We start from the raw sequence: 13,812 nt of genomic DNA, 5'->3' as shown, positions 1-13,812 counted from the left end.
TCCTCTGGTGCCAACGACGACCTTTTCTTCGTAAGCTTGCTAATCCATCATCAAACTCCTGTTACAGTGAGATAAATAACGCAGCAAGACAGCTTTAAGAGCTGGGAAACGATTGCTTTTTTATTTCCCTAGGTGCTTGCGGGTGTTTGTTTCTTACTTACGCTCTGTGTAACTTTTGCCAGATTCATTAATCACAGTTGAAAAGGTGTAACTGGATTGTACGGTGCCCTTCTATGCAGAGTTCTTAACCTGCTGGGACAAAATCGGTAGTTTGCATTGCCCCAATGGGATTTTGCCGCTTCTTAATCTTCCCACATAATGGGGACAAGGCTCCACTGTGTCAGTAAGAAAACTGGATGGTGGTGGCTTGTACGTTCTCACTGTCAACTCTGGGGATAATAGCTCGTATCTCTGGATGGCCCCCTCTTCGGGTGGCATTTTTTCCTACCCAGATCTCTGTGCTCTTGTTAGTGAAACAGTGATTTTGAAAGAAGTAGGAATAGATGGGCTGTTCTTTAATATCACCACCACGCACTGCACTTGTTATGGCCTTTTCTTGCCATGTGCGGTGATAAGATTTCCTTTTTAATGTATACAGTAGACCTACAACTTATTCCAGGGATCGTGCATAAACCCAGAATCGCATATAGTCAAAACGCATTGGGTGCAATAGCAGGTGGAATTGCCAGAGTTCCCCCCACCAATGCCCCCCTTTTAACACCTTTCCCCACCAAGTGCGTAAAAGAAAAGGGTGGGGGGGAGAGAGCAAGTTAAATGTGCATAAGTTGCAGGTCTAGTGTACTGCATCTCCCAGCAAGGAGCTACTTTAAAAGGGGAAGGGATGGTTGTGAGGCTGGGGCTCATTGCCAGATAATTGGCATGTAACGTGGGCTTTTGGTGGATGGTGAGGGGGAACCTAGAGCTATCCAAGTCTCTCCATCTGGGAAAGGAGGGGAGGTTTTTAATATGTTAAGGAGCTCAAAGGAATTCAGTTGAGTTTCCCAGAAACTGAGTAGAGTCGAGTCAGTAGGGAGGGAAGCTCTGATCCCATAGAATGTCTAGACAGAGAAGTGCAATTTCTGGCCCACCACATGTTTGGACTCTGGCATCATGGCCAATGGCCAGAGAAAATGGGAGTTGTAGTTCAGTAACATCTGGAGGGCCGCCAGTTCCCACTCAGTCTAGAACACTCAGTCTTTGCTGGAGTTGTTTTGGGATGAGGAGGTAGAGGACCCAAAATGAAATCCTCAAGCCCCACCTCCTGCTTCTCTTGAAAATCTGAGCTATATAATGCCCCACGGTAGCCTTCTAAAACCAGAATCTATGAGGTCTGTCACAGAAAGCAGAGGGTAGAATCCCCACGGCCCTCTATAATGAGCTCTGACTGCTTGGGCTTGCTGGATACGATCTGCAGCCGCCATTTATGGGGGCTGCTCAAACACACTGGTCTTCGGTGAATATGCACTGGGACCCAAAAGAGCAATGGGTTGCTGGAGGAGGAGGAGGAGGAGGAGGAGAAGGCAAGTAGAAAGATGGGTGGTGTGGAAAAGAAGGGGGAGAGAGACGGGAAGTATATCTACGCTGCCATCTAATGAATTTATTCCAAAGCTTGTTTCACTTTAATAGCTTCCCCACTCCCCAATCCTGGCAACTGTAATAAAGTGTTGATTGATTGTTGTTTTGGGTGGGTGGGTGGGTGGGGGGAAATAACCTCTACCCAATGCCATGTACACTACAACTCCCAAGGACTCCCTGGGAAAAAAGAATTACTGTTAAACCACCCTATCTGCAATGTGGATTTGCTCCAGAGGGAGGAGGGGGGTCGGGGGGAGTCGTGCACATCCTGAAAATTGTGCAGGACAAAGCGAAAGCTGGGACCAGAGTTGGAGAAGCTTGTGGTTGTAGGAGACTGAGGAGCCTTTTAATTGGAGAGCTGGAATTCCTGTGGATTCCTTCTCTGAAGGGAGTGGGCAGTTCATTGGTTTTAAAATATATTTCCTGTTTTATGCCTTAACTTATTGCGTAACCTCAAGTTGTTGTCCTCTCTCACTGTGGACTCTCTCTCTCTTTTAAAAAAAGGGAAATGTGAAAAATGATTTCCTGCAGTGACCGTGTGTCTCTGAAATATATATATATTAAAGTCATTCCAAGCATGCATGAAAAAGGTCCAGCCACAGACTGCAAGAGAGATGAGGGCTGGACTCTGATCTCTGTTCCCTTTAGGAGGGCAAAAGCTTTCATTGTTATCCTCATTTATTCACACCCCCCCCCCCCGGATCTAAGCCTGAACCCTAGGTCATAGATGTCGCTGCCTTTTCGCAATCCCTTTGATCAAGGCAGCAAGAGGGTTCTATATGTACATTTATTATTTTATAATAGCTCATTTTATGGATTCCTGTGTAAGAAAATGTCTATGTAGCATCTCCCCCTTCTCGAAATCATGTTAATTTTGATCCTACGTAGCAGAATATTTGTACAGCGACCAAAGTGTTTGATATCTCTTGTAATTAAAAGCAAACTAGTTTCGGATATTTTTCTCAGCTCTTCACAATCTCAATTCCCTACAGCACTAATGATTGGTTGGTCAATGTGGGTTGGGTCCAGCACAGCAAGTTGATTCACTAAATTTTAATACCTTATTATATATATATTTGTAAACTCCTTCGAGATTCTCTTACAACCAAGCGGTATATAAATTTTGTTAAACAAATAGCATTTCCATGGGGATTGCACCAACTGCTGTTCGCCGGCGCAATCCAATGTGGGTTGCCTACCAATGGGCGTATCCAGACAATTATAGCTGATCCAGTTAATTACTGTGCTTCCATTTTAGTTATCTATGTATATACGCCCTTAACTGCAGCATTTAGCCATTGCAAAAATTAATTAGATCTCATTGTTCAAATGAGATCTAACCCTTTCACTGAAAGAATATATGGCTCTGCCTTACGCTGACCCAGATTGGTGGGTCTAGTTCAATTCTCTTTACCCTGAGTGGCAGCTGTGGTCCAAGGCCTCAGGAGGAGAGGGGTCTTTCTGTAGCCTGTTATGCCCCCCCAAAAAAAAAACTTTTTAAACTGGTGTCATCAAGGAGTGAACCTGGAACCCTATGGGGATGTAGAGCTTGAGCTCTGGCAGTGAGTTAATGTTATTTCTCCCATCTTTGCCAGCCATCTTCTTCCTTAGGTCTAGCATAGCACACAGGGTATTTTGCCCCACTTTATCTCTTCCGTCCGTTCGCAAGGCAAGGTGATGTGGTGCGGACTCGGAAGTGGGAAGACTTAGGAATCCTCGAATGCTTCTACAGTTCGAATGCTTCAGTTATGCAGCCTTATCTAAATCGGAGCGCTATCTGAACATGCATGGCAGGAAGGTTTGTTTGTTTTGTTTTAATGCATTGCACTCAGGGGCAACGTGCCTCTTAATTAACATTTCCTCCTGTTTCATCTTGGCGCTGCCATCCTGCAGCGTCTTGGAAGCGTTCTTTAGGAAGAATTAAGCAGAACTGGTGGCAGAGAGAGAGAGAGAGAGAGAGAGAGAGAGAGAGAGAGAGAGCGCTGTAATAAAAAAAAGAAAAAGAACTTATTCAGAAAAATATAGCAAAAAAGCCAGTTCTTCAGTTCTATCTCTTGGTCACATGTTGGTGTGACCAAGGAAGCAAGCATAATGTAGGGCTAGGCATATAGGAAAAGACAGTTCTCAATAGTGTTTGTTTCGGTTCTATTGTAGGAAGTAGAAGTGCTGAAACTCACATGGCACAAATCTATGGGGCTGAAGGCAGTTGAGGCCACCAACTGGTTGAAGCTACAGCAGGTTTGGGACTCTTAAGTGCCTGGATGGGTGGCCAGCCGGTAACCGCACAAATGGGTTTCATGACAGAAGAAAGGCAGGATATGCACACATCAAGATAAATAAAACCTGTTTTCTCAGCACTGAACCAGATCACCAGAGGCATGTTTAACCCCCTCTCCCCTCTGCCAGGGATACCTTTTTACTTTTCTCTCCCATAGGAGAGGATGTGCCGCACTGGGGGGCATTGGGGCATAGTCCTCATGCAAAGTGTGTGGTATTCCACAAAGCTACACCCCCCCCCAATAAGCACAGTTTAAAGATAAATATTCTTAAGGCAGAGCAGGGATCTTGCAGTTCCCAAACACACAGGGTCAGGGTGCCACAGTCTTCCCCACTATTGTATTTCTATTTAACTTAACAGTCGTTTCTAGTCGTTTCTGTGTACATATAAATTGGCATACACGTTTTTTTAAAAAATGCAAATATGCCAACTTTCCCCTCTCTTTTTGTCAGGGGGAGGCCACGTGTGAGTGGCCACTTAACTCCTGTCTGTTTCTCATTCCACTTTGCTGGCCTAACAGGAATATTTACATGTTTACCACACAGATATTTATATCTTCATCTTAATGTTTCTGGAATCTGGGCATATCGAGTTATCATTTGGGGCAGAAAAACCCCCGCAAGCGTTTCTTCCCTCCCAGCAGTAACAATCCACATTTATTTATTATTTAGAAAACAATTTGCTGCCCTGTCATTGCTGCCTGAGACGGCTGCCAGAATGCTTTGAAATAAGAAGACGAAGTTGTCTAGAACGCTTATTGCAAGTTTTGCGAGGGGCCAAGTTTTGCATTGAGCCCAGCAAAACGGGGCACCCTCTCCAGCTTGCTGACTCTGTGTTTTAGCTTTCACCACAGACCAAGGAAAGTCAGTCTCTTATTTTCCAGCAATGGGGACCGGATCAAAGTGAAAGCATTTGTGGATCATGCTCCCTACCCCCAGTCCCCTCCTCCTTGCCCGCCAGTAGACTCCAGCTGTAACACATCTCTGGAGCCTTATCTAGGACTCTGGTGCCTCTGTTTGCTGGACGATCCCAGCTGTGAATTTCCTGCCAGGGGATAAACAGATCAGGGGCCCTCGCTGACACAATCCAGGCCTGACAGGATAAAGGAAACCATTGCAAAGGCAACTTATGAAACACACCAGCTGGGAGATACATGGATGGGAGTTCAGCCGCCAAATTCCCTCTTCACACAGCCCCTCTCCAGTTGGTGGAAGTCTCTGATCCTGGGCTCAAAAATGCCTTACTGAAAATGTGTTTGCATTTTCCTCTAGAGGGTACAGATGCAGCCCCTGATGCAGAATCCACAACATACATGAGAAAAACGCTATAATGCCATTTTAAAAGTCATAAAGGATACGGAGGGGCGGGAAAGTGCCGGGAAGGAACTGTAGCTTCATTGGCAGCAAAATGATTGGGAGTTGACTGCTCTGTGGTGGGTAGACTACAGTCCCCAAGGTTCTTTAGGGAGAATGTCCTTTGATGGATGGTACATACAGAGCCACCTCTGTATGAGTTCTACAATGGCAACCCTAAGACCAAGGAGGAAGTTGGTAGGCAGTGCCACCGCTTGGACTGGTTGAGATGGGCAGGGCAGGGCAGGGTCTCACTTGCCGTAGGGAAGCAGCCTCCAATGTCTGGTTAAATGAAGCACTACCCCCCCCCCCCCGCCGCCCCACTGCACAGTAATTCTACTCATGTAGCCCATTGCATTATCTATTGTACTTTGGTTAATACATCCAGCTGCCATTCAGGTATTGGTAACTTAAACTGGTTGATCTGCAAGGTTACATACAGCTGCCTGGCAGGCCACTAAACACAGGCCTGCAACAGGGTTTCTCCTAGTCTCTAAGTAAGGGGTAGGAAGGCAGAGATGGGAACCTGCAATCCTTGCCCTGATTTCATGCATCTGGCAAGGGGAGAGCAGCAGAAAAAAATGGGTGGAGAAAGAAGGGGAAAGGGTGCATTCTTCCCCCACTTGGCTTGGATCCTGGTTGCTGCCAGCATGCAGCCATGGCAGATTACCCCAAGTGAGTGTGGCTCTTGACAGGGAATTGGGGGGGGGGGACATTCAGTTAATGTCCTGCACCTGCATACAAAACTCACACCGCCCGAATACTGAATGGGTTCAGTTCTCTAGGACAGGGCACAGCAGGAGCAGGTGGGACCCAGGGTGCTTCACATCCTTGTGAGTCACGTCAATTCATCTTAATTAATCTGGAATACGTGCCGCTTCCAGCTCTGGGGCTAGAAAGCACTAATGCAGATTTTAGCCTCCGCTCTTCATCAAACAAAAGCGGGCACAGAGATTGGCACGGTTCAAGATTGGCATAAGGCGACCAGGTGACAAATCGGGTGTACAATGTAGAAGCGGGTTATTCTTGCCCCCACATCCTCTGCGACAGGCCCCCCAACTCAGCCAGTAGTGCGCAGCATATGCATTGGAAGCGTCAGTGGCATCGTACAACTACTCTAGGGTGGCGCCACCTTGTCTTAAGATGGCGGTTGCTCCAATCAGCTGCGCCTGTGTGTTGAGGGAGGAAGGACTGGCCCTGTCCAACAGGCAGTAGAAGTGGCCAAAGGGCCTATGGGGCAGCAAAACGATGAGGCCATCTCCCCCTGGCAGCCCAGGCTCAAAAATACTCCTGGCTAGTGGGGGAATCTTTCAAGATGGAACAGAGGTCCCCTCCTGGCCTTGGTAGTGCAGGTTCTGAGTACAGATGGGACTCCCTTTGCTCCGAGTTTCCCCCAGTCGCTTCTCCTTTCCCCTCACATAACCAAATAAAAGGATCCCTGAGGAAAGGAGGAGTGGCAGCCGGGAAAATCCTTGAAGAGGAAATGCAGCTAATTACAGCAAAATGGGTGCACTTGTTTTGGGCCTGGGTATCGACGTTAATTTTCAGCCAAGGCCTAAAGCAGGGGTAACCAACGTGGTCGTCCCTCACCCCACAATGTGACAGGACTACAACTCCCATAATTCCTCCTATGTTTGCTGGCCATGCTGGCTAAGGGGTTGATGGGAGTTGTAGTCCAACAACATCTGGAGAGCATCACTTGGTTACCTCCGGCCTAGTTGGTCCATGTTGGAGGATCCTTTGGTTAAGAAATGCTCCATGGGATGGCGGGGGGGGGGGGCACATTCAGTGCGCCCACCCTCCGTGGCAGCAGGGTCCAGGGGGCTCTCCTCAGTGGGTGTGACATATGGCCCCTCTTTTATCACCTTGTGCGTTGCCACTCCTTGTGCCAACTTGGTTCAAGGCGGTGGTGTTTTCTTTAAAAGCAAACAAATATACAGGAGGTGCCAGGGCAGAAACCGGTCTGGGAACACCACCTGCCGCCTTCGTGAAACGTTTTTATCCTGAGTGTGGGAATTGCGCGTAATTACTCAGGGCTGAAGAAATGGCACTCTGCCCATGCTCGGGGGCACCTTCCTTCCTTCTCTCCCCCCCCCCCCTTGCCGCCTCCTCTGCGCGCCAAGCTTGAGTCCCAGCGCAAATTAAACCCCGGTGAAAGGATTCGAGCCTGCGCGGCGCGTCTTAAAAATAAAAAGCTAAAGGAGGAAAGCCTTCGCCCTCTGCTGGCTGTGGGTGCAAATGGTTGCAACACTTTGCAAAAAAAATAATAACAAAAGAGAGGGATTGTGGGATCGCGAGCTTCCTTCTTCTGTCGTTGCACGCGAGGAGGCGGCGGCGTTGAGCTGTCGTTCCTGGAAGCAGAGTCGGGGAGTGGCACACCCAGCCCACGAAGTCCCTGGAAGTCTGTCGGGCCACGGTAAGTGGCGTCTCGCCCCGTCCTTAACTCGCCTGCCGTTTCTTTTCTTTTTTTAACTTAAGGCTCAGAAGAGGGTTGATTTAGGGGCTGCGAGAGCTGGGTTCTAATCCTCCCACTGGGCCATGAAACTCACCGGTTGACGCTGGGCCAATCAGTGCCTTTCCGCCTAACCTACCTCGCAGAATTAAGCGGGGGGGGGGAGGGGGCGGGACTTAGGTTGACCACCTTGAGCGCGTGGGAGGGATGGGCAGGCAGTAAATAAACAACAACAGCGAGCCGCAAGCTGAGTCGATACAGGAGGAGCTTCCCATAAATGCTTCGCTTCATTCCATTAAGAGGGCTTCCAGACGAACGGGGCATTAAGGTCGTGCGTGGTTTTTTTAGTGCAAATGCCCTCCCACCAGATGTCAAGGAAATAAACAACAATCTGACTTTTAGAAGACACCTGAAAGCAGCCCTGTTTAGGGAAGTGTTTAATGTTGGATGTTTTATCGTGTTTTTAATATTCTGTTGGGGAACCGCCCAGAGTGGCTGGGGAAAGCCAGCCAGGTGTGTGGGGTATAAATAATAAACTATTATTATTATTATTACCCACCAACCTCAGTCTGCCCTCAGCCAGCCTCCACTTGCCTTCTTTCTTCCTTAAAAACAGTCCAGGGCATGGCACTGGCTTTAAGTTTGTTCCTCCTGCACTTTCAGTATTGCCTTTTGTAGAACAGAAGCAGGAGTGTGGGGGACTTGAATTACAGTAGTACCTCAGGCTACATACACTTCAGGTTACAGACTCCGCAACCCAGAAATATTACCTCGGGTTAAGAACTTTGCTTCAGGATGAGAACAGAAATCGTGCTCCGGTGGTGTGGTGGCAGCAGGAGGCCCCATTAGCTAAAGTGGTGCTTCAGGTTAAGAACAGTTTCAGGTTAAGAACGGACCTCCGGAATGAATTAAGTACTTAACCTGAGGTACCACTGTAGTTGGCTCCACCTGTCATTGTCTTGGTTTACAGCTGCTTTCCTTGCTTTCCACCCTACCAGCCTAAATGGACCCTGCTCTTCACCCATGATCTCACACATTCCCGGTTTCTCTTTTCATTGCAATTCTGCCTCTTGCCAGGCACACCAATGAACACACCTTGCTGGTATGTCTCAGGGCTGTTATTTTGCCCCTCCCTCTACTGTTACCATTCTGAGCATGCGCACAAGTGCTTCTGTCCCTGTGCATCACATCACATCTTTTCTTTTCTTTTAAACAACCACCACCAGTATTTTCCAGGAAGGGCACAAAAGCAAACATTACCCAACCGCATGGAGTTGTTATCTTGTTTCACAATGGACAAGATCACCTCCACCAGCAGCATCTCTCATATTATATTGCTGTTTTATTTTGATACTAATTGTAAGCAAGCAGCTTTGGAGAGCAAATCACTCTTGGTTGAATGCCAGGGCATAGGTGTGATCATTATATATATATATATATATATATATATATATATATATATATAATCTGATCTACTGAACGCAAGGTTTTGTGGGTGAGCAGTGTTGCACCTCCTCTTGTTTTTGAAGCCTTACAGGCCTCTCCCCACTCCCCAGAGTGTTGTTGTTTGAAAGGTTGTTGTTTGAAGGTGGTTGTGGTGACTTCCCTTCCTGGTTCAAGCCCCTACATTTCATAAGATACAACTAAGGGAGAGAGATTGCTTTCCAGTTGCTACATCCTACAGAACCAATTGTCATCATCTTAGTTGATGTGTTTGACCACATTCCTTTCCCACCTAGTGTTCAAAGTTCACATGTATTTGCTCAGCTATCCACCTAACATGCCTGTAAATGCATGTCAATATTGCCTTCGTTGTGCTCACAGGGGCGGGTGGATTTAAACCAGACACTTCCTGGTTCATAATTCCAGCTCTTCAGCAGCACCCTGTGCAAACTTGGTCCCTCATCTCACTCCCGTTTTTCAGGCACAGCATATCACTTCCCAGGCTCTGATTATTCCTTACAGCTACCCTCATGACCCACTATTGATATTGTCCCAGGAACAATGTGAGAACCGGTTACAGTAAAAATTGCGTCTTCTAAATAATTTTGTTTCTTCCACAGAGTGATTCCCATTTTTAGCTATGGCTGAACTGGTTCCCTCCCCTGAGGACTCTCCCACTGACCTCTGTTCTGATACCCCCGTGGAACCACTGGCGGCCCCCGATTCTCTTCCAGCTGAGCAATCCCTTGCTGAGATCAACGTCCCTTGCCGCTTTTTCCTAGAAGGTCGCTGCCGCTTTGGTTCCCGCTGCCGGAACAGTCACCCTGGTGACATGGGAGCTGCTCCTCGTTCAGAAGACGGTGGATCCAACCGCAGTCGTTCTCCACAAGGCAAGAAGCCCCCCATGAAGACTGCGGAGGATGTTATCTCTCGCCTCCTCTGGGACCCCCAGCTGCCTGCTGAACATTTTTCTATTGGTTACCTCGATCGGTTCTTGGGGGTATTGGAAGAGCCTTTTGCAGCTTTCTCCTGGGAGGACCTGGCTTCAACCGGGCCTGGCGTGCTAGCTATCCCCAAACATAGGATCCACTATTTCAAATACAGTGGTGCCTCGCAAGACGAAATTAATTCGTTCCGCAATTCTCTTCGTCTTGCGGTTTTTTCGTCTTGCGATGCACGGTTTCCCATAGGAATGCATTGAAAATCAATTAATGCGTTCCTAGGGAAACCGACTTCAGACCAGGTCCGGGGAGCTGGGGGGGGGACAAGGGCTTTTCTTCCCACCCCCAGCATTTTAAAAAACCCCGGGACAGCGGAGGACTTCTCCGCTATGCAGGGCTATCTTAAAATGCTGGCGGGCGGCATTTTAAAATCGCTCCGGACAGCGGAGGACTTCTCCGCTGTCCGGGGCGATTTAAAAGCCCCTGGGAAGGCAGGTAGGGGGGACAAAGACTTTCGCCCCCTGCCCGCCTTCAGAAGGTGTTCCCGCCCCCCGCCCCACTTCGGAACAGCTTTCCGAAGTGGGGCGGATGGGGCAGGTGTCCCCGCCCCCCCGCCCCACTTCGGAACAGCTTTCCGAAGTGGGGCAGCGGGGCCAGGTGTTCCGGCCCCCCCTCCCCACTTCGGAAGAGCTTTCCGAAGTGGGGCGGCGGGGCCAGGTGTTCCCGCCCCCCCCTCCCCACTTCGGAAGAGCTTTCCGAAGTGGAGCGGCGGGGCCAGGTGTTCCCGCCCCCCTCCCCACTTCGGAAGAGCTTTCCGAAGTGGGGCGGCGGGGCCAGGTGTTCCCGCCCCCCCTCCCCACTTCGGAAGAGCTTTCCGAAGTGGGGCGGCGGGGCCAGGTGTCCCCGCCCCCCCGCCCCACTTCGGAACAGCTTTCCGAAGTGGGGCGGCGGGGCCAGGTGTTCCCGCCCCCCCTCCCCACTTCGGAAGAGCTTTCCGAAGTGGGGCGGCGGGGCCAGGTGTCCCCGCCCCCCCGCCCCACTTCGGAACAGCTTTCCGAAGTGGGGCGGCGGGGCCAGGTGTTCCCGCCCCCCCTCCCCACTTCGGAAGAGCTTTCCGAAGTGGGGCGGCGGGGCCAGGTGTCCCCGCCCCCCCCACTTCGGAACAGCTTTCCGAAGTGGGGCGGCGGGGGCAGGTGTCCCCGCCCCCACTCCCCACTTCGGAACAGCGTTTTAAAATGCTGGGGGTCGGGAGCGAAGCGCTGCCGACCCCCAGCATTTTAAAATCTCCCCGTGTCCCGGGGAGGTTTTAAAATGCTGGGGGTCGGCAGCGCTTCGCTCCCGACCCCCAGCATTTTAAAATCTTCCCAGGACACGGGGAGATTTTAAAATGCTGGGGGTCTGCAGCGCTTCGCTCCCGACCCCCAGCATTTTAAAATCTTCCCAGGACACGGGGAGATTTTAAAATGCTGGGGGTCGGCAGCGAACGCTTCGCTCCCGCCCGCCAGCATTTTAAGATCGCCCGGGGCAGGCGGGGGGGGGGAGGCAGGCGGGGGGGGGAGCAAAGACTTTTGCCCCCCGCCGGCCTTCAGAAGAGGTCCTCTTCTGAAGGCCGGCTGTGGGCGAAAGTCTTTGCTCCTGACCGCCAGCATTTCCCTATGGGCTTTCGTCTTGCGATGCAAGCCCATAGGGAAATTCGTCTTGCGAAGCGCCTCCAAAACAGAAAACCCTTTCGTCTTGCGGGTTTTCCGTCTTGCGAGGCATTCGTCTTGCGGGGTACCACTGTACAAGGCTCGCGTGGTGTGGGACAAGGTGAGCCGCACAGACGAAGTCTTTGGGTCCACAGGAAGTGGGAGAACCATCTTGGAGGTGATGAAGGAAGTCGACGAGGCAGCCAGAACCACTGAGGAAAAGGCTGAGGACCGTCCTTCAAATGGAGACAGAGAAAAGGGGCTGGGAGGTGTTGGACCAGGGGCAGCTAGAGGCAGCGGAGAAGAGGCGGTCAATGGTTCAGCCAGAGAAAAACAGGTGGCCGAGACAGTTGGCGGACAGGATGAGATGGATAATTTGGATGCCTTCAGCATCACAAAGGAAAATGACCCAATAGTGGAAGAGGAGGAACACACAGCTTTGCAGAGCAGGAAGGTGGGACACCTTCCGCACCGCAAACAGCGTCCCACCCATTTCATAGCTATCCAAGTCACCAGTCGAGAGACCTGGGAAGCTGTGAAACTCTTCCAAGGCGCCCTCTCTGAGGTTCAGCCAGACCTCGAAGAGTTCTATACCCCTTTGCCTACTCTGCACATCACACTGTGTCTGCTGCACTTAGATACCTCGGAACACATTTGCAAAGCTGTTACGGCACTCCAGGAACTGCAAGCCAACAGCCAGCGCCTGCTGCCCCCCGCCTTGCTTCTCTCCTTCCACAAGGTTGAAGCTTTCCATTCTCGTGTGCTTTACTTGTCACCAGCACCTACGCCTGGGCTGGGATCGCTGGCCCGGACTTTGGAGGATGCCTTTAACAAGAAGGGCTTGGCAGTGATTCCTCCTCCGGACAAAGACAAGTTCCACTTGACCATGGTGAAGATCCCACGGGCAAAGGCAGATCTACGGTTGCCAGCAGATTCCTCATGGATTCCAACTGTTAATGATTTAGGAACACAGGCTGTAGAGGCATTATGTTTGTGTGAGGTTGGAAAAGGTAGGAGGACTGATGGGTTTTACACCACGGTTCTGAAAATAGATCTATACTGAGAGGCAGGGGTGGCGTCTCTTGTTCTTCTGCTCGAGGCGAAACAGAAAGTTTTGTCATGCTGCTGCTACTGCTACCACACGCCCTTTCAACACTGGTGGTGATTTTGGGCAAGATTTGTGTTGATTTCAGGTGAGATCTTCCCTCAAATGGACAGGTTTTGTCCAAAATCTGTGCCAATGGTGGTGGCACTTCTCTGCCACTGGCAGAGGGCCAGATGGGACATGCATCTGAGGCGGAAGCAGCATCCTGCCTTATGGCTGAGCTGGCTCTGCTGAGGCAACTGTTCTCAAGCAGCAGGTAAGCATCTTTGCAGTCAAGATCCACTCTACAGAAGGGGTCTAACCCTGTAAATTGTATTATTGGGAACAGCAGGAACACAGCTAAGATGGTGAACTAGCCTTGCTTTAAATAACCTGGGCTGGCTACCTACAGAAGGGATTTAAGAGGAAGGCTGGGGGGTGGGGGATGCTCAGAGACTGCAGATATTATACTCGTACTGCATTAAGCTATTTTGAGGCAACAGTAGGAACTATGGTGTCCTTTCCCCATTTATTCAGGCAGGATACATCTGGTAGACTAGAGCATAAGTACATTGGGGTACTGGGAGGTACACCTTTCATGTGAATGAGAACACCAAACTTTGATGACAACAGGGACATATAATAGGGAAGTGGCTTGGATGACATGGCCTTTTTCCTCCCTTAGGTAACAAAATGAAGCAAGACTTTGGAATGCAGATAAACTTGTTCTGACCATTAGTCATGACCAAGACCTTTTGAGAAGAAAGTCACTCAACTGTGCACTTTTAGTTGTACTGATTTCAATGGATGTTTGTCATGACTAAATGGCAAGGATTGCAGGCCACTGTCCCTGTACCATGTAAGGAGGAAATCTGCAAACATTGCAACTGACTAGCTCAAAAAGGCTGTAGGCTCCTATGTTCCTCTAACAACCTCCCCCTCTCCCAATACTTTGTATGGTAGCTTTTGCAAGTCAGCAAAGCTAAACACATCACACAC

At 49.8% G+C, this 13,812-nt stretch overlaps 1 protein-coding gene across 1 annotated transcript; it reads left to right on the top strand.

Annotated features, from left to right (window-relative positions):
- The first annotated feature begins 7,396 nt into the window (after nucleotides 1–7,396).
- Nucleotides 7,397–13,812, top strand: LENG9 (leukocyte receptor cluster member 9). The gene is made up of 3 exons (XM_081169026.1): nucleotides 7,397–7,621; nucleotides 9,721–10,203; nucleotides 11,828–13,812. Exons 2-3 carry the CDS (start codon nucleotides 9,741–9,743, stop codon nucleotides 12,790–12,792), a joined length of 1,428 nt encoding a protein of 475 aa, XP_081025152.1. The 5' UTR covers nucleotides 7,397–7,621; nucleotides 9,721–9,740; the 3' UTR covers nucleotides 12,793–13,812.

This window comes from Podarcis bocagei (genome assembly GCF_964188305.1).
Source record: "Podarcis bocagei genome assembly, chromosome: 13".
NCBI lineage: Eukaryota > Metazoa > Chordata > Lepidosauria > Squamata > Lacertidae > Podarcis > Podarcis bocagei.
The sequence above is the reverse complement of the archived record's forward strand: the minus strand, read 5'-3'. Positions and strand labels throughout refer to the sequence as shown.